General features: G+C 46.2%; 2 protein-coding genes across 5 annotated transcripts; one reads left to right on the plus strand and one right to left on the minus strand.

The window, feature by feature from the left end:
* The first annotated feature begins 15 nt into the window (after nucleotides 1-15).
* On the plus strand, nucleotides 16-14,074 carry trak2 (trafficking protein, kinesin binding 2). Of its 4 annotated transcripts, XM_086111425.1 has the most exons (17): nucleotides 16-138; nucleotides 1,503-1,632; nucleotides 1,763-1,954; nucleotides 4,546-4,605; nucleotides 5,497-5,573; nucleotides 5,686-5,802; nucleotides 6,843-7,061; nucleotides 7,140-7,218; nucleotides 7,738-7,868; nucleotides 8,128-8,202; nucleotides 8,289-8,426; nucleotides 8,504-8,583; nucleotides 9,239-9,379; nucleotides 9,451-9,755; nucleotides 9,839-10,255; nucleotides 11,155-11,254; nucleotides 12,157-14,074. In XM_086111425.1, exons 2-17 carry the CDS (start codon nucleotides 1,578-1,580, stop codon nucleotides 12,872-12,874), a joined length of 2,904 nt encoding a protein of 967 aa, XP_085967551.1. In that variant the 5' UTR covers nucleotides 16-138; nucleotides 1,503-1,577; the 3' UTR covers nucleotides 12,875-14,074. The 4 variants fall into 4 exon arrangements, with proteins under 4 accessions (XP_085967551.1, XP_085967560.1, XP_085967570.1 ...); XM_086111434.1 differs by lacking the exon at nucleotides 4,546-4,605; XM_086111444.1 differs by lacking the exons at nucleotides 16-138; nucleotides 1,503-1,632 and adding an exon at nucleotides 4,331-4,371 and having other exon boundaries at nucleotides 1,810-1,954.
* Nucleotides 14,075-14,716: 642 nt separating this feature from the next.
* trim25l (tripartite motif containing 25, like) lies at nucleotides 14,717-23,032 on the minus strand. The gene is made up of 16 exons (XM_086111467.1): nucleotides 22,389-23,032; nucleotides 20,914-21,009; nucleotides 19,764-19,997; nucleotides 19,517-19,676; nucleotides 19,233-19,265; nucleotides 19,110-19,142; nucleotides 18,973-19,023; nucleotides 18,850-18,903; nucleotides 18,721-18,762; nucleotides 18,578-18,643; nucleotides 17,800-17,949; nucleotides 17,257-17,337; nucleotides 17,131-17,166; nucleotides 16,984-17,052; nucleotides 16,696-16,761; nucleotides 14,717-15,351 (listed from the first exon to the last, which is right to left on the minus strand). The coding sequence occupies exons 1-16, from the start codon at nucleotides 22,989-22,991 to the stop codon at nucleotides 14,777-14,779; spliced, it is 2,349 nt and encodes a 782-aa protein (XP_085967593.1). The 5' UTR covers nucleotides 22,992-23,032; the 3' UTR covers nucleotides 14,717-14,776.
* Nucleotides 23,033-23,087: the final 55 nt, after the last annotated feature.

Below are 23,087 nucleotides of genomic sequence, written 5' to 3' on the forward strand. Positions count from 1 at the left end.
GTAGTTTGTTGTCGCCGTTTCTCTGCTCCGCCCCCACTTCCTCTCTTGGCGTTTGTCGACTTTTGAGAGAGATCTTCTTGGCAATCCTCAGGCGCGCCTCACGGAAATCCTCATGTTGTGGACTAATATTGATAAAGGGTAAGGCCGCTTTTAAACAATATTTATTCATTTGAGATGCTTGTTCTTCGAGCGGAAGTTGACATTTGCATGTGATAAATCGAACTGTCATCCTCGCCCATCCGAGCTAAATTATACTCTGAGGATTTCTCTTACATAAAAACGAGAATTGCATTCATTTGATGGGGGATTAACATTTTAGTATACAAGATAAATAGCATATCTGCACAGGGAAAGCGTAATAACGATTTCGTCATCCGTCAATGGTTTAGCGATGACAGTGGCTAACGAAGAGCTTGCATCATTGCGTTTTTTCTTTGGCATTCATGGTACTCTACTGGGTTATGTGCACTGCATTCTTCAACTAAAGGATTTGTTGTCGTAATTTCCGAGATCACTTCAAAATGCGTTTCCTGAGTTCCGCCTCTTACCCAAATTTAGAATTGAAGAATCGTGGCTACTTCCTCAACCCCAAAGAGAACTTCCAGCCCAAGGAGAAATGTTGGTTTTGATTACAGCCCAAATTGGAATCAACGTGGAAATCAAATGAAAATGGCTCCAGTTCAGCAAATGTCTGTATGAATATGACTCATGGAATGACTCCCACACTCAGACACTCGCTCAATCTCAACACTGTCGAAAAATTGAAATTGCTCAAACGACCTTTAGTTGTGTTTGTTATTAAAAAGCCCTTTGGAAAATTACTGAATTAGTCAATGATAGATGGTATAAGTTTGAACCCGCTATCTCTGCAAGTGTTTCTATTTCCAAATGACCATTTCTACAGGATTTATAGGAAATCACAATGTCCCATCACTGGCGTGCTATTTTTAGAACAGACCTGACCTTGGTGGCGGCCTGGTGCCCATGGGCAATATGTTGATGACCCCTGGTCAACAGTATGTTCCAACACAAATGTGCAATGAGTTTTTTTTTTGTGCGGGCTATTCACTAGTCAGTTTTGTGCGTGCTATTCACTACTCAGTCAAATTGCCAAATGCTATTATTGATGGGTCACAACTGTATACAGTAGTCGTGCACAACATGGCTGCAGTATTTCGCCTGTCACATCAATTTGCCCAACAGTTTCGGGCACGCTTCTCTTATGTAAGCAGAGGCTGAGCTTTTTCCAAGGATTCTCTCTCTCTCTCTCTCTCTCTCCACACGTGTTTGTGTGCTTGTGAGCATGCGTGTACACGCCTGGCCACAAGGTCAACAACACTGGCAGTCGTTTTGCTCGAAGGCTAGCATCTATTTGTGCCACTTTTACGTTCTTCTTCACGAGGGCATCATATATCATCACTTCAGTTGTCCTGTCACACTGCATAATTCACAGTTGAATGAAAGAAAGCTTTTCTTTTCTTCTTTAACATCTCTTCCTGAAGGTAATGGTGTGAGACTACCATCCACCACTGTGAGCACAGGATATGTGACCCCTACGCCACACTTCTCCTCCTAACATGTTTGAAGTCAAACCGCGAGCCGTGGAGAAGAAGGAGTCCAGCACAGAGACGGGTGCGTGTGTGGTACAATTTAATCTCACCAACACTGGGCGCTACAAGACAGTGTCGTAAGAAAGTAAAAGCAGGTCAAGTTACTCTTGCTGACATCATCATCTGACATCATCATGACTTGCGCCACACAGATGAGGGCCTGGGGAGCAGCAGCAGGCACTACGGCTCCGGCTCAGTGGGTTCTGCTTCGGTGGAATCGGGCTCGTTCTACTTGTCAGACAGCCAGGACTGGGTGGTTTCCCCAAGCTGCTCCCCCGATGAGGGTCCTGCCCAGCGCACCGCCATCTCCCCCATGTTGGCAGAGGAGACTTTCCGCTACATGGGTAAGCATGTTTGCGGTTCAAAAATCATTTCATCCATCCACCCGTTATCTCTGTAAGAGTGGAATGAATATTCATAAAAAAAAAAACAGCACTTGTGAAAAATGAAATGGATAGTACCGTGGTGCCTTAAATTTTGCTGTCCTTCTATCCACTTGGTCTCACACTTAAAACATGTTCCTTGAGAAAATATGTATATAAAATACCGGTACATACATGCAACTACCCGAGACAGTGAAATGTAACCCTGGCAGGCAGATGCAGCTAAAAATAAATCCTGACTGATACCTTAAACTCTATACTGTATCAGAGAAATGTGTATGTGAGTGCGCGTGTGCGTGTGTGTGTGCACGTGCACTTGTGTGTGTCCACTGGACACGTGAGGGCTCTCCTTTTTACTCGATCTACATCCTCTTTAATTCCCGTCACGGGGGATTACAGTAGCTCTGACACTGCACATGGTCATCACATGTTGGCCTTGACATGATCCCCTTTTACGTTGTAAAGCCGTTATTCTTTCTCAGCCCTTGTTTTTTATTTTTTATTTTTTACTTGCACGGAATGGGGAGATAAAGTCATCCCGCTGAGGTCCCTCCTTGGGTGACATATCGGGGCAAAGCCCGTTGTCTGCCCGCAGGAGACGGATCGAGGCAAAGTGGGGCGGGGGGAGGCCTCCAGTGACTCCATTTGCATCTCCAAGGGAGTCATGGGATTTGGTGTCATGTGTGTGGAGTTGATTCGATCATAGTCAGAGCCCTTAAAAAAAAACAAAAAACAGGAAATGCCTGCCTGTGTGAATGCTTATTTTCCCAGTCACAGACCCGTACATCCAAAGAAGACGCACGACAAGTAGGCGTGACTTCCTCCCTTTACAATGTCACATTTTTCCCTGTTGATGTCCTCCTTAAATTACCGTACTTAAAGTTTAACAAAACCCGCAGGTTAGATTGGTCTATAAATGATCTTCTCTCTGCCAGTGGGATACAACACGGGGCACAGTTCTGTCAGTTTTGACAAATATGGTCCTTCAAGACCATTTTTTAACCCCCAAGAAATAGTGAGATCGCTTCATTGACAATACAGTATCGTTTGGATCTGAGCTGCAGATCAAGGTCATGATTACTGTAACATGTATCCTGCAACAATGAATCACATCACTTGAAAAATTTGACGAAAATAAATAATAATAACCGAAGAAAAATCTCTACCTCAAAGCTTTGCAAGGCAAATTTTTCCACCTAGACTAAATATTACCGCAGTGGCCACTCTGTAGAAATAAGCTCATTCAGACATGCGCCACCTCCGACGGCCACAGGTCACTCACATTCACCCGTTGATGCACACATCTCTCACCAGGCCAAGCCCCGCCTTTTAAAGCCATACACACTCAAAGTCGCGGCTACTACAGCAGAACATGAGTATGGCGACCCCATGTGGGCAAAAATAATACCCGCACTGCACATTTGCATGTTATTGTGTTTAATAATGCAACCCCCACCCCCACACACACATTTTAACCAATTAATCAATTGGATAATAAGATAAGAAGACCTTTATTTGTTTCACAATGGAGAAATTCCCAATTTACAGCAGCAAAATTATGAAAGGGAGAAAGTAGAAGACACAAAGTGTATAAAATATAAATCTAAGCATATTAAAAATAGGTGGGTGGGGGTGAAACCAGGTTTTCAGGACCGTCTATTCAATAGCCTGATCTGAAGAATACTTGAGTCCACACCTTTTTGATCGCAGCAGCCCAAAAAAACGTGTCCATACTCGGCATGACCGCCCAGCCCCTCATCAGCGCTGATATTTTATTGACGTGTAAGAATGATGAACGATTGCATAGATAGCGATCGGAAGACGGTCTAGTTCCAGTCAAACTGTGCAGGAGCACGGAATCAAATGCATTCTAAATGCTGAAGTATCTTCTGCTTAGTTCCCACGATCAGAACATGCATGCAATGGTCTCCTGAATATTTTTAGTTCCTGGGGAAAGTTCTTGCAGTTGAAATGGAATATGATCAAACCCAGGGAAGAAAAAACAAAACAATTCACCTCAATCGAACAAGAAGATTATCACCGTGATCACGACACCAAGTTACTGAAGTCAAAGCAGTCGGTTCCGATAAGAGGAAGGAATGCCGTCATGTGCGACAAAGATGGAACCCAGTTATTTTTGCGCCGAGCCTGGTGGCACTTCAGTCGCAATGTTTACATCCGGAGGTCAGGATTGGCCTCGGATGACAACGCCATCTGCTTCGCTTGAAAAATGACTCGCTGTACTGATGTGAACAAATGTCAAGCGCATACGTTCAATAAGCTGGTCCATTTGCTCTCCTGGCGGACTGATTCGAGCGGCATTTTCTCTTCAAACAGGTAAAAGCCAGAACGCCACACGGCTGGTGACGTACACTCAGGTGCTCAACGTAGCCCTAACCAACCAATCAACACGTAGAACTAATTTGTTACTTGAATTGGTGGCGTTTCCGCTCTCTCTCTCTCTCTCTCTCTCTCCATTTCCTCTGCTCTGCTGCAATATTTTTAGCATTCTCGTCCCTCCCCGCCCCTTTTTTTTTTTTATCTCTCACTAGCCTACCTCTCTTTGGACCACCCCTCTCATACCTACTCTGCTTCCCGCAACCTGTCCAAAGGTATCTTTCTCGACCTATTTGCTTCGGGTTAGCAGCGTGGCTCCCGCATCTGCATTTCTAGTTGGTTCACAAGTAGTCCAATCAATCTGCTGCTGTCGTAGTAGTTCCGCGTAACGTGTCACAAGATGACCACGAGCAACTACTCTCCAGGTACGCGGCCATCTTTTAGAGGCGATCCTGCTATGCGTGGCTGTAGGAAGCAATTTCCTTCCTTGCTCATGAGGAAAATGATCACTTAATTGATTATTGATTGTATAAATACGATATTGGCTGGTTAAAATATTATTGCATCCAGCAGTGTTCCCCAACCACTGGGCCATTTGGTGCCGGGCTGCATAGAGTGATTGATTTTTTTTTGTTGTTGTTGTTTTTTTGGGGGCGGGGGAGCAGAGCGTAAATGTCGTCGTTGTTTTTTGGTGAGCACTCGCACTTGAGCTCTTGGTCCGACGGACGTGGCATTGGTGCCCCTCCCTAATTAATGGCAAATGATTTCTAGCTGCATTTTGCTGTCAAATGACTTTTTGGGGGCGTCAAGTCATTTATTCCGACCTTAGCTTGAACTCCTGTATTTGTTTTACTATCACTCCACTGCAAGAATTGTCGTAACACTGCATCACTCTTGGAACACGGGTGCGCGCACAACAATAAATTCTATGACACTCATTCACATTTAAAATAGTCATATACTTTTTTTTTCACACCTAGCTAATTCATGTTGCTTGTGGTCAAAAAAAAAGAAAATCTTCAAAGCTGACATGTTACACAAAATTTGTCGTCTGTTCAATCTTCTGGGATTTCCTGAATACTTCCATTTTGCATGCACGAGCTGCATGACTTGCGTCTGTGCCATTTCCTTGTACGTTCCTCTAAATGATCTTAACGTATTGTCAGTCCTCAGTTCCGATCGTATGGAGCAGATGACCAAGACGTACAATGACATCGAAGTGGTCACACACCTACTGGCTGAGGTTGGTATCGCGCCGCGCGCCGTCGTTATGGTTTCCCACTCGTGCCCGCATCGGATCGTTCCCTTGAGCCCCCCCCCCCCCCCCCCCCCCGTCTTTTGTCGTCGCCGGTCAGCGTGACAGAGACCTGGAGCTGGCGGCTCGGATCGGACAGTCGCTTCTGCAGAGGAACCACCTGCTGCAAGAGCGCAACGAGGCTGTGGAGGAGCAGCTGGCGCAGACCCTGGACCAGGTAGCTTCAAATGCCTCACCAAATGTTGTTCTACTTCTTCCTTTCATTACTTTGCTGCTGTGAATTGGGAATTTCTCCATTGCGAGACTAATAAAGGTTTTCTTATCTTCTTATCTTAATACAGTCCAGATTTCATTCCTGTCATTTGGATTTCTTAGTATTTCAAAACAAGTCACCAGTGACTCACTGTGAAGTCACTCGCTGAACAATTAATATACACCGGGACACATCACAATAAATGATCGTTTTGTCAAAGTACCTGATTTATATCAGGAACGAAAAAAAAATCAATCAAAATGACATTGGATATAAAAAGTCTACAAACAACAGTTCAGATGCCGTAGCCCCCCCCCCAAAAAAAAACATCACAATAAATCCACTAAAACCATTTTCCACAATTCATGTAAACTATATCCTTATAAATCATTTGAAAACTTTTTTTTTTGAGAGAGAGGAAGTGAAAATGAACAATTGTGGTTGCGCATCTTCTTGTAACCACAAGGCTCGAAATAAGCATTTTTTTTTTTTGCTTCGCTGTTTGCCGGTTCAAAATTCATATTTTACTCTTGATTATACATAGTGGCTGTCGCCGACGACTGAGACGGAACTGGGCCGGCCCGAAAAAAAAGAAAAGACCCAACAATGACTGACTGACCGGCGTGTCCACCACGACAAAATAGCAGCATATTTAATAAGTGTCTGGATTCTGTCGAGAAAATCGTACATGCTATATCGAACCGGAAATGAAGGAACAGTTCCGTTGTACGTCAAGGTGGAGGATGATTAACAACTGTTAAAAATAGCAAACACTGTCAGCACATGCCTCGACTGTCACTTTAGAATGCAAGAATTGCCGCCGAAGGAACTTTTTAGATTCTGGTTATGTCATTCAAGAAAATAAAGTTTGTATTTCATTTCATGAAGAGGGCTCATCGTTATTGCCGTTTCCTGTTACTTCAATCCTAAATTTGGAGCCGTGTCCAGCGTTGCCATTCCCCCCCCCCCCCCCCCACCTAATGCCCAACATGCTCTCTGAGCAGGTTCACCAGCTGCAGCATGAGCTCAGTAAGAAGGATGAGTTGCTGCGCATGGTGGCCAGCGCCTCCGAGGAGTGTGAGGGAGACTCCAGTGCATCAACCCCACCGACGCAGCCGCCGTTAGCCGGCGGAAGCGCCGCCGCCGCCGCACTCGGCCAGCTGGAGTCGATGCAGTGTAAGCTGCAGGAGCTGGAGGAGGAGAACTTGGCCCTGAGGTCTGAGGTAGGTGGTGAATTATGACATTCGGGTTGATCTGTGATGGAGGAATTGGCCAATTCTTGACATGATAACTGATCGCAGGCCTGCCAGCTGAAGAGGGACACCATCACCTATGAGGAGAAGGAACAGAAACTTGTGAGCGACTGTGTCAAGGAGCTCCGTGAGTCTGCTTTTTTTTTTTTTAAGTCTAAAAGTCTAAAAGTGGTACTTTTATCCTACCCGCCGCCTGTGTCATGAAATGAACATCTGATTAAAAACAAACCGTATTTAAAGATGAAATGCAATTGTTTTGAGCTTCAAACTTAAATCCAATCGGGCTGTACTTAGGCAGCGATTCTTTCTGGTACCACACGGGGGCGCCGGTGTTCCACTAGTTTCTACACGCAGTGCACTACACTGTGCTACTGTTGTTTCTTCACCCTTAGCCTTGAACAAGTACCGTAGATTGTTTCCATTTTTGTACAAATAACACAGTATTTACAAAATAAGAATGTCTTTAGACATTTAGTTGTCAGATCAAAAATGTTAATTCCCACAAATATTTGGAAAAGCTCATTCGGTTAAAAGGGTGGGGGTGTTTTTTTTTTTTCATTTTATGATCTTTTCTTTTCTCATCTTTGCAAATATACGGCCACCTTTCCTTTTCCAACTTGTTATGTTTTGGGCTCCCTCACCTCAGGTCAGTCCAACACTCAGATGGTGTCGATGACAAATGAACTGTCCCAGAAGAACGAGGAGCTGGTCAGGCACCAGGAGGAAATCGCTCAGTTGCTGTCGCAAATTGTAGAGTTGCAGCATCGGGTCAAGGAGGTGAGGAACCGCCTCCAAAAGTCTGTTATTAATTAAATTGTTTTTTTTTTCATTTAACTCATTCACTCCCAAAGACGTTTTTAAACGTCTTTTCAGACTTGGTCCAGAATTGGCTGGTACAGAATGAGTTAAGTTCCTCTTCCCGCGTGTTTCTACATTGCGATGTCGATTTGAATTGGATGATTTGCTCAGCCCCAGCGCATCCTGAACTGTTTCAAAAGGTCAGCCACTCACCGACGTTGTCGCTCTTGCTGTTAAGCTCGCCTTGGAGAAAGAAGAGCTGAGGATCCACTTACAGGCTTCCAAAGAGGCCCAGAGACAACTCACAGCAGAGGTACCGCGTCACGCGGCCGTACACGCGCTCCCCATTTTGAAGATCTCTTCATTGAGTGGCAAATCCCAAATTCCGTCCCGTTGTAGTTGAACGAGCTGGCCGAAAGGAACGCGGAGTGTGTCGAAATGCTCCACGAGTCGCAGGAGGAGATCAGGGAGCTCCGCAACAAAAACGCCTCCCCGTCTGGCATGCGACGGCATCTCTCCTATGGCCTCTACCCCATGGTAAGGAGGGCGGGGGGGCCTTTGAAGAACGGCCACTAGCCATTAACGTGATGCTCACCAAAGATGTGCATGCGCAGGATTCGCTGGCCGCAGAGATTGAAGGCACCATGAGGAGAGAGCTGTGTGCTGACGAAGAGACCACAGTTCAGGACCAAAGGTGAGAAAAATGGCGTCCAAGATATTTCCCGAGAAATTGGATAATAGTTTATCGTAATCGTCTGAGGAATTGCTGAGTGAGAACGTCGCCAAGTTGGGGGGAAAAAGTGTTCGTAAATGACGACATCACAGTTGAATCCTTTCAGGGACAGCTTATCATGTTAGCAGGTTCCAAGGTGCGTGAAAGGGTTTAATGTGATCCCGATTGTCTGGCAACTGGTTCAGGGTGTCCCCCCCCACCTACTGTCCGAAGACGGCTTAGGGCTCCGGAACCCCCCCCCCCCCCCCCCCCCCGCGACCCTTGAGAGAATAAAGTGGATCAGAAAATGGATGGATGGATGGATGATTGAAAGAAAAAAAAAACATTAATCATGATGCACAAAGATATGAATTCTTTACATTCCAATGATGTTATTATTATGGAATCTACAACACTATGGAGTGCTCTTTGTTCAAAAGAACTCCTCAAAAACACATGCAAACATCTCAAAGGAGCTTTATTAGCGGAGCACAATAAGCATGAATACATTTTTGAGTGAATCGCTGAGGATCGGTTCTACAAAAAAAAGAAAATGGGCAGGAGGTTGACTGGAACAGCAGGATTGTCTCATGAAGTTTTCTGGTCCCCGTCGTATCTAATGGACCTTCCGCCCCAGGATTTGCCAGAAGAGAGTCTTCCAGACGGTGCGCTCCGTCAACGCCTCAACATCACGGCCCCATTCGGCAACCCCGCCTATTCCCGGTTCTGGACGGAACTCTCTGGTGATGACAGCGCAGCCCTTCCCCTCTTCTCATGGGTCAGTCAAAAGCGTAAGTCGGGATAAGCCGAGAAGAGGAACGCCAACGGGTTTTCATTTTGGGTTTGAAGAGATGAGGTGCCACAGGGCCGGCCCGGTTTCCCGGGTGGGAACGACCTGACCAAAGCGCTGCATCGCCTGTCGCTACGACGGCAGAACTTCTTGTCGGAGCACCAGTTCTTCAAGGCGGAGCGAGAGAAAAAGCTGCAGAGCCTCGCCGGGGCCGACGCTCATGAGGCGGGAAGCGGCTGCGGCTGCGGCTCGCCGATGGGCAGCGCGTTCTCCTCCTTTTCCAATCTGTCAGAATTCTCCATCGGCTCCGGCGTCTTCAAGACTTTCCTGCCGGAGAAGCTTCAGATTGTCAAGCCCATGGAAGGTAATCACCCAAGACGCAACTTGGTTTGGTCCCCCCCCCCCCCCCCCCCGGTGTGACCCTCTCTGCCTTTTTTTTTTCTTCAGGCTCCCTGACGCTCCATCACTGGCAGCAGCTTGCCAAACCCCACCTGGCCACCATCCTGGACCCGCACCCTGGCGTCGTCACCAAGGGTTTCCGGCCGCTCGCCCAGGAGGCCGTTTACCGGCTGAACGACATGGAGGAAGATGAGGAGGATGAAGCGCGCCGACAGAGGGAGGCCGGCGTCTTGGAGAAAGGCGCGGCCGAGAGAGGGAAAGAGGAAGACGAGGAGGAAGTTGGCATTGTCTTCAAAGTGCGCTGCTCGTCGACGCCTGACCAAAAGAAAGACGGAAAGCTGTCGGGCGCGCCTCTTCCCGTTGCACCTCTCTCGCCATCCCGGCCGCTCTCCGCCGCCGCCGCCGCCGGACCATCGTCTCATCCTGCTCCAAATGTTTCAGTCCAGTCGAGCACATCGATCTCAGGTAAACAAATCAATCTTTTTGTAACATTTTTTTATTTTGGGGGGGGGGGGGGGGGGCGGGAGAGGGGCGCTTTGTATTTTTAACTTGAAAACATGGTTTATTGAAAGCTATGGCAGGGTGTTGGGATTTTATTTATTTATTATATTTCTTTATCCTCCCCCCACACACACACTTTTTAAAAAAATAAACATTTCAACACAAAGCGATATATCACTTATTTTTTGATTGATACAATTCAATACAATAAAAGTGATTTCGATACGATAACGGCTTAAATGTCCTTTTTTAAAAATACTTTAATACTGAAATTTTATTCCATTGAACACAGTCTGTTAAAAAAAAATTCACCATAATATTCAATACTGCTACATTAAAAGTGTATCGTGTTAAATATAAATAAATCTTTTCATTCTTCTGTTTTAATTCTCAGCAAGTCACAGTGATTGCGCTTCGCATGTTGACTTGGGGACAAACTGGCACCTACAAGTGCACTTTTTTTTTTTTTTTTAAACAATGCAAAGGCTCTGTGTCTTTCATTTAACCCACACTCATGGAGAAGGCAAAAAATACTGGTAATTGGAGGCATTGGGCTTCAAGGAGGCCACTTGTTTACTTATCTCTGCTAGCAGCCAATCATATTGCGCGCTGCTTAGGGGTCCCCTCAAAGAAACAAACAAAAAAAAAAAGGAGCGCCTTCCTGGTGACGGACATTATTAGCGGTCATTGAAGCCTTGACTTTTTAAAACCGCGGTAAATTGTCAAATCATTTACATGCCCACGCCTCCGATTGAAAATGTAAATCCTCGTCGGGCCGGAAAGAACGGAACTTTGCCTCCATCCATCCCAGCGACGTCGAGCTCTCTGTTGGATTTCATTTGAGTATCTTGTTTTGTGCGCAGTCCCAAATCCCGTCAAGTGTCAGAGCTCCACCTTCTCCACATACACGTTCACCACCTGCCGCATCTTGCACCCTTGTGATGTCACGCAAGTCACCCAAAGGTCAGTCCGCTTCGTCGCTTCCATGCACAGTATTTATTTGGACAGACCGGTTCCTCTCGAACTCTTATAGCGAGCAACACCAAGAAAAGAACTTGGCTCTCCAAGTACCGCCGTCATGGCTGACGATAAAATACCGTGACGGATGAGGACCAAGTGTTTTTCGATCTGGGGCTAAAACGATGAAGCCCGTAGCCCCTCCCTGGGTTTTGCCCGTGTTTGCAACGCTTTAGCGATTGTTGCGTTCTGGTCACGGTTCCTTCAAGGTCGCAAACATTCGTCTGTGCCTCTCTCACTCCCTTTTGGTGAACGTCTGGAGAACGTTGGCGACCTTGAACAGATCTCGACGTCCGCACGCCTTCGCTAACTCTCGCGAACGTTCGCCTCTCAGTGGAATACAGATTTTAATCGAATAACTCTCATGATTCTCTTCAAAGGTCAAAAGTGGCGCCGCTGCGGATGCACACGCCACTTGGTGTACAAAAAAAGTTTTAGCAATCAGATAATCGGCACCCGAGCGAGTTCCGGAAGTGCTCGGTGGCTGTTTTAAGCCGTGCGTGTGTTCTTCAAAATCGAGAGAACGGCTTTTTTTTCTAAAGTCGATTTCATATCCGACATGATGCAGAGTTTGAACACCACCTTCACTGTCGCAACATAAAAGAACTCCAATCACTGGAAAATCGATTGCGCATCAAAATCAAATTGGACTGGCAATAAAACCATTTGAACAAACCCGGAAAGATTCACTCTCAATGGACTGAAACACGAAACGAAATGGAGTTGTGCTTAAAAACAACAACAACAAAAAAGCTTCATTCTAACATGTTTGATTCGAGCTCATGTGTTGACAGAAGAAAAAAAAACGTGACACCCCCCCCCCCCCCCCCCCCGCTCTCTCTTTCTAGTTCACAGTCATCTGCCAATGGCAACACGCCGAGCTCCATGAGGACGGGACCCAGCACCCCTCTGACTCCCTGCCGACTCAGCCTGGGCGACACCTTTCCCGCCCGGCGCCCCCTCGTGGCCACCGGCGGGTTGGCCAAGCTGGTCCTGGAGAGAGGCATTTCTGCACAGGTCTCCGCGGAAACCCCCCCGTTGGGCGCAAGGCCCACGCCCCCGCAGCCCCTCCTCCGCCTTCTCCCGGGCACGCCCCCCAACTCGCCCTCGCACTCGCCCGGATCCGAGTGCCGCCAGCACTCGGCGGACAATTTTCTGGCCTCGAGGCCGGCCGAGTTGTTCCTGCGAGACGTTTACGGCTTGAACCTGGGCCGCTCGCCGCACCCCGACCTACCCAGCCCCTCCCGGGAGAACTCGGCCCGCGCGCCGCCCCCGGACCCTCTTAACGTGGGCCTTTTGGAGCGGCTTCGTCAGATGGGATTGACCAAGGCCCCCCAGGCGTCCGCCACCTTCGTGTCGGCGGGCGGCGGGAGCCTGCTGGACGGTCTGAGGCGCAACCACAGCCTTCCGGCCATGATCGGCGCCCGGGCGGGAAAGCCGGCGGGTCGGCCCTCGCCTCCCCCTCCCCCCACCTCCCTGGCGCTCCCCCCACCGCCTTGGGGCAACCTCAAGCAAAGATGCACAAAAGGCACCTCGAACACCCTGCCGCGTTCGGGGGAATCCTAAACGCCGTCGTTGCCCCTAAAAAGTCCCGCTTATGTGTCCTGTTCCAACCTCGCTTTTTAGGACTTGATTTTTAAAGCACAACAGATTTCAACGGAATTTTTAACTGCTTGCTACACCTTTGCCCTGATTCGAGTTTGATGGGCCTTAGCTTTTGTCTCAATGGACCTTGTTGAACGGCTCTGTGTGTTTTTTAAAAGGGGGAAGCTTTGACCACATGGACCAAAGTATCGAGACGGTGTGGATCAATCCCGCCTAACTTAAATGAGCAAAGGTTTTGTGGATGTGGAAGAGAAGGAAGGCGTTTCCGGTTGTGATGCTTTCAGAAAGGATGGTCTCTGTTACGTTTGTTCACGTTTGAATCCAGACTTGTTCCAAGGGCTTCTTTAGTCGTGGCCTCAATATGAATGTAGGAATTGAAGTGCGGGGATATTGTATTGACAGTCAAGAGAAATGTTCCTTTGCCGCCGTCATTTTAGTCATCCCCTGCGATTGACGTAACCTCATGTATAAAATTTCACAGGAGACCAGGTGTAGTCGAGTTCTCGGTCTTCGAGATCCGCTGTCCTGCGATCAGCTCATCCGCGAGCTCTGGAGAGGCTCGATAACTCACCTGATCATTTCAATCAGTTGTGTGAAGGAGGCAAACTTCAAAAACAGGCAGCCCAGCGGCTCTGTAGGATTGGACTTGCCGCGCCCCGCACGAGACAAAAAGTCCCCTCTGCAGCAGTTTTGGATGCCTACATGATATTCTTGCGTCCAAGTCTCCGGGTCCCAGCATGTTCATGGGACCCGGTTGAAGGCCCGAACCAGACCAGGAAAGTTGGATATTGTGTGTGGTGGATTATTACTATTTATTAGTTTTTTTTTTTTTTTTTTTAAATAAGCGGCCTTATGTAGAAGTGTTGCTCGCTTGCCTTTTCGCCACTCGCTGTGTATTATTTGCATGTTTTGTGTTTCGCTCCGTCCGCACTTCCACTTTGTTATTTGTATTTTCAAGTTTGGTTTTCTTACGCTAACCTATTGATGAAAACGATTCCAGTCACAATGTTGACTAAGACTGTGTCGCGGTCTGTTATTTTTGTCCAGATTTGGAAGATTACCAAAATCATGCCATTCTTTTATTTATTAATATTTTTTAATATACTGGCTTTTGTGTATTTTAGCTTACACATTTTTGTAATACACGTAAAATGTTTGCAAGACTGTTTTATATCTTTCAGCTTTATTGTAGTTGGATGTCACCCTGGTGACAGCTTCTCCTGGCATAAGATTCTCGAAGTAACTCATAGCTGTTAATTAGTCACTCCCATTTTTTTACAATAAAGCAATGGGGGGGGGAAAAACAACGCTTCATATGTGCTTGCTGGAAAGATTCACAACATGGAATTTGATAGGGGAAAAATATACAGTCATACCTTGGTTTTCGACCATAATCTGTTCCAGAAGGCTGTTCGAAACCCGATTTGTTCGAAAACCGAAACCACTGTTTAAAAAAAAAAATCTTTATTGAACACGTCTGCTCACAATGTAACGCTACACGAAGAAGTGTCACTTCCTCATGTAAGGAAGGCGAGAGGAGTCAAGTGACGCATTCAAGTGCGCTCAGTTTGTTTGAGAACCGAAATTCGGTCGTCATCCGAGGCATAAAAACCTCGAAATTTGTGGTTGAAACCCGATTTGGTCGAGAATAGAGACGTTTGAAAACCGAGGTTTGACTGTATATGGGAAGTGTTGAAGCCGACTTTAGCTTTAAGCAGTACAGCATATGAATAACAACATAACCAAATGCTGGGCTATGTATGAAATAACGACACCCTTGCTCAACACGATTGACAAAATAAATAGTTGAAAGTGTGTTTAATTAAAGACACAATAATGTAGAGCACATTTTACAAAAAAATCTCACATGGGACACAGCTTGATGCTGTCAGAGGTGGAACTGAACTGTCCACGTGCAAAATCCAAACCCACTCCGAGCCCAATCCCCACCCCAAAGACAGCATAGAGGGGCTGGGTAAAGTTTGCCCGGAACGTGTGGAGGGGCGTCAAGCTCTCGGCCACGCCGTAGAACGACAGTGTTCCTGTGGTCAAATCCACAAAGATGCCCAAACGGGGGGAGTAAGTGACGGGGATGTCCCGCTTCTGGTTGTCATGCAGCGCGGAACAGCACGAATCGGAGAGCTCCAGCGTCCACGACTGGGCGTTGTAGCCGAGTCCCGCCCTGGCGTCGGAGCCCTTCCTGCTCAGCGAGCCGTACGCCACGCCCACCGACGAACCTCTGCCTCGCCACTCCACCTCCCAGTAGGAACGTTGGGAATGCAGCGGGGTCCCGCACATCACCTGGGTCCAGCCGTCAAAACGTTGAGGGGTGTCCGCATAGGGCGCCATTTCTCCTTGCAGGGTCGCTTTGGTGTTGCCCTCGGAAAGAAGCAGGCGACGGTGGGCGCTGTTTGGATCAAGGGTGAAGTTGACAGAATCTATGAGAGAGAGAGAGAAAATCGATCATTCGCTTTCAGTTGCTCGTTCTTTGTCTGCAGAGTCCAGAAGGGGCTCGTTATCCATCCAGCCTTCTTCATTTATTTCGACTTGGTCATGCGGAACGGAGGACCCTTGTACCTTTTTTTTTTTATGCCTGATTTTTTTTCTGTGTAGCCCGAGAATGAACTGACTTGCTAGTTTTTCGAGATACGAGTGGATTTTTTTTTCCAGACTCATTAACTCATTCACTCCCAAAGACGTTTTTAAACGTCTTTTCAGACTTGGTCAGAATTGGCTGGTACTGAATGAGTTAAGTGGAAATACAAGCACTGTACGGCAGCAGCAAACGCTTCACTCAACTCGTTTCACACCAAGCATAAGTTTGGCAGATAACGTATTAAATATTAAATATTCTTCCCAAAAAAAAACAGGCTTGAAGCTGTTCGTTGCTACTCTCAGTTGAAGCTTCCTTTTCAACTAAACATAAAACAAAGAGCACATTGTGTATTTAAAAAATAAAATCAACGCCATAGCCTCCGCTAACTTACAATCTCAGCTCATCTTTATTATATTATATATTGGAAACACTTCAGCCACACGTGCTAACAATTAACATCTATGTGGCAATGTTGTTACCCTTAATCCACAAATATGTGCGTGCAAATGGCGAAGCAACAAATGGAGGCAGATAAGATAACAATACTCACAGGTGTACATTATTTATCCTCAGCGTAGAACAACTAATATGACTGCTATACGAGACGCTGAGAGAGGAGCTGAATTTCCACTACTGTACCATTTTTTTTCCCATTTTTATCAAGTATGATAAAAGAGTGCTATTTTTCCGTTTGATAATGTCATACAATTTGGTGGTGGTTTTTGTTTTGGGTTGGGATGGGGGGTGAACAGAAGAAAGGCTTTTCCGTTCACTTCAATACGGAAAAATGACTTGCGGTACGAATGTTGTGAATTATAAGTGTGGTCGCAGAACAAATTGAATTGATATCTCAAGGCGCCATTGTGTTTTCAACATAGTTGTATGCTTATGAAGGGAAAAAAAACATCTTGGTCAAATGTCAAAGCAACAATTGGAGTCAAGTCACACCAGTGATAGCTGCTGGACTTAGTGAAAGGAAGGAAGGTGCACTCTTTTCGACACTTGACCAACGACATGCAAACATGTCGAACGGAACGGTTGAAATTCTTCACCATGGCCAAAATCGGTTCAAAAAGTTCTTTTCTGTGACCGAATTGCAATGAAGGCCGATAAATTGACAAGATTTCTGCTACTTCTTCAAAATATCTGAGTTGTGGATATATTAGCAGGTACAAATGAGACTTACATTGCAGTAGGTCCTCTCTTGCCCTCGGTTCCGGAGCCTGGATGCTGTCAAGGCTGATTTCTCTTACTGATGTCAGAAAAAGAAAAGAGAGGTAAGCAGAAAATGCTCAACTGTGGCTGACCAGAAGGTAGCTAAACTCATTTTCGTAGTTACTGGAACAATCCTTCATTTATATGCGCTATACATTTATAGGTGAATCGTTATTTCTGTACATGTTGTATTTTCCTCTTGCGCAATGTGAATGGTTTGCAATCATATTCAAGTCAGTTGCTGTGTCATTTCACTCACGTGCAGGGAAAGCAGGCTGGTGATGGTTGGCAACGGGGGTGGGTGAGTCCAAGAACAGACCGGGGTTAACTGTCATGACAAAACAGGATTGCAGAGACGTCCCATTCAAGTGACCAAAGTGAATTTTGGCAAGCGACGGCATCTTACCTTCCACTGGTGATTCAGACACCGTCGACAGTCCCCCTGTTGAAGAGGAGCGTAACATCGCGTGATTTAAGAATGTGACAATGTTTGCATCGGCATGAACGAAATTAGAAGTTTGAGCTCACGTGCCTGCAAGCGGCGCGGGCGCTGCGGGTGTGTTGCCACGACGGGACCGGAAAATGCTGCTGATCGATGACATGCGACGAGAAGCTGATCAAACAAAGGGGAAAACGGGATTGTGTTCACTCTTGGGTACTTTTCGGGTCAAATTTGACTCGTGGGCGTGCTGGAGCCTATCCCAGCTGTCTTTGGGCAGTAGGCTGGGGACACCCTGAACCGGTTGCCAGCCCATTGTATGGCAGGCTGATTGGACGCTCGAAATTGTCCCTAGGTATGAGTTTGAGCGCGAATGGTTGTTCGTCTCTGTGTGCCCTGCGATTGGCTGGCCACCAGTTCAGGGTGTCCCCCGCCTACTGCCCGGGATAGGCTCCAGCGCCCCCCGCAACCATTGTGAGGATAAAGCGGCTCGGAAAATGGATGGATGGATGTTTCACAATTTCATAGAGAAGCTCTTCTTTCCCCATGTCAAAATTTGTCTGGAGTATCATGTGTGTGCAATATAAATGTCGATTATGTTTGGGTTACGGCGGCAACAAAAGACAATTTTTCTACCTCCGGTGGATGCTGGCACAGGAGCAAGAGTGGGAGTCGCAGGGACACTCTGACTCTGACTCTGACTGGACCTGCTCCAAAGAGACGGGGATTCTCTCCTGCTTGGAGTTGGGCTGGGGGTCGGGCTTGGTCTGGGGTTGGTCTCCCGTGCTGGAGACAAAGATGACAATGAACAAAAGTTTTGTTTTTTAAAAAATTTCTTACTAGATACCTTGAAATTCACGTGTGAAATGCTTCCCTTCAGTGGTGGCAAGTGACCACGTAAAAATACTTTGTTCACGTACATGTAGATTTTTTTTTAAAAAATTCGGTATCTGCTTTTGTTATGCTAGTTCTTGGCTTTTCGGCTGACATGAAAGTCCACCTTGTTTCCCAAAAGGTTGATGACCACCCTGGCAGAATGGGTATGTATAATTCCAGCTCCAAGCAAGGCCCTCACCTTTGTCGGAGTTTGTTCAAATTTGTCCAAAATGGCTGCTTCAAACCAAAAGCGTTCATGTTCAATTTCAAGCTTTGGTCCTTTCGTCTTTTGGGCATTTGGCATTTGTCCTGTCGTGACTGATGTGTCCACTAAAATCATCTTGATCCGTAAAACGGTTGACTGCTGCCTTTTTTTTAATTCACACAGGAGGGACACCTGGGTAAGTTTGAGGGTCATGTTTAGGCCCACTACAATTTTGTACTTGAACTTTCAATAGGTTAACTGACTTCAACCACCTCTAAATATCACATGGTCACAATCACGTTGTACAGCAGTCAAGAATCAATATTTACTCACCTGTACTTGACTCTCTTTCATCTCGCCGCCGCCTGTCCCAAGGCCTGGGTGACCTCTGCGCGACCTCTGCGACAGGAAGGAGGAATGATCCACCGCAGAGGCTGACAGAGAAACGTTTGCGTTTTGGAATCAACAACGCTCACCTCGTGACGAGTCTCTGCTGCGCACATCTTGACCTCGAAAGCCTGCAATGGAGATTGTTGGAGATTTGAAGGCTACGAAACACTTTTTGCCCCTCGTACACAAAGCGGATGTTTGCTGAATGTCATTACCGAGTCCTCGTCTGTCAGTACCTCGCGATGTAACTGAGAGACTTGATGTTGAGCCTGTAGCATCATTTCAGTGTTATGATGTGAATTCTGATGAACATGGAGAGGAACAGACCAGTGGCCTACCTATCGATCGGTTGTTTGGGTTTGAGTTGCGTGATCCCAGAGCAGAAAATACTGGAGATGGGAAAAAAAAGTTGATTTTGGTCATTGTAATGTTGTTGTTATTGTTGTTCTCGTTCCGAATGAATAACACAACTCACATTTGAAGAGGCCACCTCTCTGATTACGATTGGCTGCATAACAACAAAAAGCACCCAAAAAAATTACTTTGTAGTTCTCCTCTCCTATAACTGAACTTCAAATTCAAAAAATTATATTCTTACCAGCACCCAGCGTGAATAACGTCGTCTCATTGACTGTAAATAGACAAACACGGTGAAAAAGCCACAGATACTCTGGCTTCCTCTCATGTCCCAAAACCACCCATGGAAAAAAATGGATGGATGCCAATGAAACCAACAACTAAAACGTTAATTTTGATGAGCATTTTCGTTAAATAGTTCAAACTTTGAATGTCGCACATAGTGTGTGAAATAATTCCATGAATCCTCTCTCTCGAAAAATATAACATATACTTCATTCATTCAAATGTGTACTGATCGCAGACCTTTTTTGGTGATCTTGTCCAGTTCCAGGTTGCACAAATCCTCCACTCGCTCCCGTAGGTCGAGGATGGCATCCCGCACAGGTTCAAAAGAAGCATCATGGTTGACCTGCACAGCCGGAAGGTCTCCCGACTCAAGCGGACCACAGATGGTTTCATACATCTGAAAGGGATTGTATGACTTTGAATTCCATTTGGCCTTCCAAATCAGAGAGCGCCACCTTGGGCCTAGAGGGAGTCGATCTCAAACCTGCAGGTAGTAGATGTGGTCCTCGCTTTGAGCCAGGTCCTTCATCTGAGTCTCCCTCCTCTGTAGCTCCTTGATCTCTGCCTCCAGATTCTCAGTCACCTCCCGGGCCTGCTCCATCTTCTCCCGGCCGACCTCATCCAGCACCTCCTCCAACAGTTCCTGGAGTCTCTCCACCGAGTGCTGGAGATCCAACAGCACCTTCTCGGAGTCGCTGTGAACGCGGTCAGCTGAGCGCTGTGCAGGGAGCATGAGTCAGTCTCAGGAGAGGCGTGCCGGACGTCCCATCGCAGTCACCTTGGGGGCAACTATAGGGTCTCGAGGCTAGTGGTTCTCAAACTTTTAGACCAAGCGCCACAAAATCAACAAAAATATTTAGCTCAAAATAAATGTATAGTTGAAGCTTTCACACTACGCATGAATAAAGGAAAACAACCCCCCCCCCCCCCAAAAAACCCAAAGATACTCTAAAAATGATTCAATGAAAATGTGACCGCGAACTAACTTTTGAAAAGTAGCGTACGTCATAAATACAGTACTACTCTTTCGATTGTGGAGGTTACGGTTTAGACTACCCCGACATGAAATCCACAATATAGATATACGCCAATCAAATACCCGCTTGGCATGTTTTTATACTATTTCTGGCACTTGTCTTTTTAAAGGTCTTTATACATACCATACTTGAAAATGATACAAACACAATTTAAAACACAATTTTTTGGAGACAGCAAGAGTAATGGATAAGAAAAAATATTTACATCCCTATGTGTTTACAGTAACTTGTTTTTCTTTACCCCTTAACTTAAGAATCTGTCAATAATCATACTCAAAGATGTACATGAATCTACAGCCGTTGCTTTCCGTCGGCATAAAATGCAGGATGGAAGAGGATTGAAACATCCAATGATCTCTTTCTAAAATCTTCAGTCAAAGTGAGGCCGGGTTTGAAATACTTCCTTATTTCTCCCTTTTTCGTTCAAGTTTACAGTGAATTAACAATAGGGTGCCACCACCTAATGGCTGAAAGTGGAATTACACCCAAAATAAACAACAAAATGGAGTTCGAATTGGTCTAAATAAAATCTGCTTAATAGCTGGAACACGAACTCAGAACCCGCCATGGAGGAGATGTTACTATTGGAGAGTTTACCTTCATCCCGTCCATCATTTTCTTCATGTCCTTCAACTCCTGCTGTCTATCTTTGAGTCTCCTCTGGTTTTCCGCCTGCATCTCGGAAAGCCCTTTCTGCCGTCGAGCGAAGGGGCCAACCAGAGACATGAGTCAGACGCCGCAAGAAAACACCAGAAGAGGAGTGTGAGAAGTGAACCGGAATGTTGTTTGGAATGTGTGCCACCAGGCTGGTGTCTATGCAAAAGCGTGGGAGTACTTAATACAGTGGTTCTCAAAATAAAGTCCAAGAGCCATATCGCCTACAAATTTAAATGATGACATTTGAAAATTTGCCTAGCGACGGTTATGAGGAACCGCACGCCGGTAAAACAAAACGTACTAAACCAGTTGGTCCTCCCTATGCTGGCACTAACCAATTGAAGGCATTGCTACTGTATGTCTGTGACGTAGCATCAAACAAATCTGACATCCCTGGATGGGCAACAGGCGTTTACATTACAGGAAGAGATTCCCGTTTCTTTGTTGATGACAAAAAAAAAAAAAAAAGATTTTTCGGAATGAAAGGTGCAATGTCTATCAACTTGTCTTCCTGCCATTCACTTGTGTTATTTTCTTCACTGTGAAACTTTGACTTTGATATCATAATATCTTGATTTTATTTTGGTAAGATTTCCGCTTATTTTCCTAACAAATTACCACAATTTCCGGACTACATAGCGCACCTGATTATAAGATGCAACCACTACATTATTAAAGGAAAAAAACATTTTGGACACACACAAGCCGCACTTGTCAATAAGCCGCAGGTGCCCACATTGTAACATGAGATATTTACAAAGAAAGAGGCTACACAGAAAGCGTTTTCAAAGTTTTAAGAACATACTTTCTTTTCTTTCCAAAAAATCGTGCCTGTAACGTGGCAGCACCATGGCAGTAAAAAAGCACTAACAGGGCTGGTTTAAAAAAAAATTAAAAAGACACCGTTCCCTGTCAAGTTTTTTTTCTGTATGAAAACAAATCCTCGCTTGCCATAATACTCGGTCATGAGACTTTCAACTTCGCTTTCGTGCCAACTTTCACGACAATGTCTTTTGGAAGTTTTGTTTTTCTTTTTGCCGGAGCAATCCTTGGTGGATGCAGTGCAGCCCAAAAAACAGGTCAAATGTGCCCTCTCATGGCCGCTTGTTTTCAGTGTGACAGATGAGATAGCGTCTTCCTCGACATGTATAACTTGTCTCAATCTTAACTATTATGCTTGAGCGCTCCCTGGCGGCCATTAGAAAAAAAACGTTATATAGCCCGTTTCATTAAATAAGCGCCAGAGTTGAACGCTTGTGACAAAAGCCGCGGCTTATACTCCGGAAATTGCGGTCGTCGACCTTACATTTTTATTGTCGTAACATAACTTTTTTCCACTTGGCGATCTGACGATTATGAAGAAACAATTAAAACCACGAAACGTCACTCACGTTTTCAACGAATGCGGGCCTCACCTCTTTGTCCGTGCGTTCGGCCTTGGTGGACACGCTCTCGTGACCTTTGTGCTGGTTGCTTGTGCACAGCCAACAGATGAAGACCTTACACTGGCGACAGAAGAACTCCTGCAGGTACTTGTGTTGGCTGCAGATCTTGTCGGCCAAGTTGGCCGTCGGCACGATCAACTCGTGCTCTTTTAGGGCCTTGGTGGTCTGGTGAGGTTTCAGGTGGTTCTCGCAGTACGAACTCATACACACCAGGCAGGTCTTGACCGCCGCCTTCTGCTCTCCTTGGCACAAGTCGCACTGCACAGCCGAAGAGGGGAGTCTCTTTTGGGATTTCAATTTGATGCTCCTAGAGACCACCGATCTGGGGATTCCTCTGCGGAGCTGGTCCACCGCTTCGGCCAGCATGGTGTTTCTGGAAAGCGAGGGCCGAGGGCAGAAAGTCTGACGGCACTGGGGGCAACTGTAGACACCGTTGGGATCATCTTTGCTCCAGTAGTCTTTGATACAGGCCATGCAGTAGCTGTGCCCGCACGGGATGGTGACCGGATCGTTTGGGAGATCCAGACACACGGGGCAGTTGAACTGCTCCTCTGTCCACAGTTTATCGCTCATGGTCCCGCAGGCAAATAGAAAGGCGGAAAAACGCGGCGGTGGTGGACACGAGTGGAAATCGGGGTTGCTCGCGGTGACAGGAGGAAGTATCGAGTC

This window comes from Hippocampus guttulatus, chromosome 1 (assembly GCF_054856545.1).
Source record: "Hippocampus guttulatus isolate MCC_2025c chromosome 1, RoL_Hgut_1.0, whole genome shotgun sequence".
NCBI lineage: Eukaryota > Metazoa > Chordata > Actinopteri > Syngnathiformes > Syngnathidae > Hippocampus > Hippocampus guttulatus.

What these genes read in the sequence shown, in the direction of transcription:
- trak2 (XM_086111425.1), top strand. Translation starts at nt 1,578, where the DNA reads ATGTTTGAAGTCAAACCGCGAGCCGTGGAGAAGAAGGAGTCCAGCACA. An exon ending in CGACTGTGTCAAGGAGCTCC is followed by an intron (nt 7,219 to 7,737) that starts GTGAGTCTGCTT and finishes CCCTCACCTCAG; the next exon opens with GTCAGTCCAACACTCAGATG. An exon ending in AGAGACAACTCACAGCAGAG is followed by an intron (nt 8,203 to 8,288) that starts GTACCGCGTCAC and finishes GTCCCGTTGTAG; the next exon opens with TTGAACGAGCTGGCCGAAAG.
- trim25l (XM_086111467.1), bottom strand. Translation starts at nt 22,991, where the DNA reads ATGAGCGATAAACTGTGGACAGAGGAGCAGTTCAACTGCCCCGTGTGT. An exon ending in CCCAAACAACCGATCGATAG is followed by an intron (nt 18,904 to 18,972) that starts GTAGGCCACTGG and finishes ATGATGCTACAG; the next exon opens with GCTCAACATCAAGTCTCTCA. An exon ending in TACTGACAGACGAGGACTCG is followed by an intron (nt 18,763 to 18,849) that starts GTAATGACATTC and finishes TCTCCATTGCAG; the next exon opens with GCTTTCGAGGTCAAGATGTG.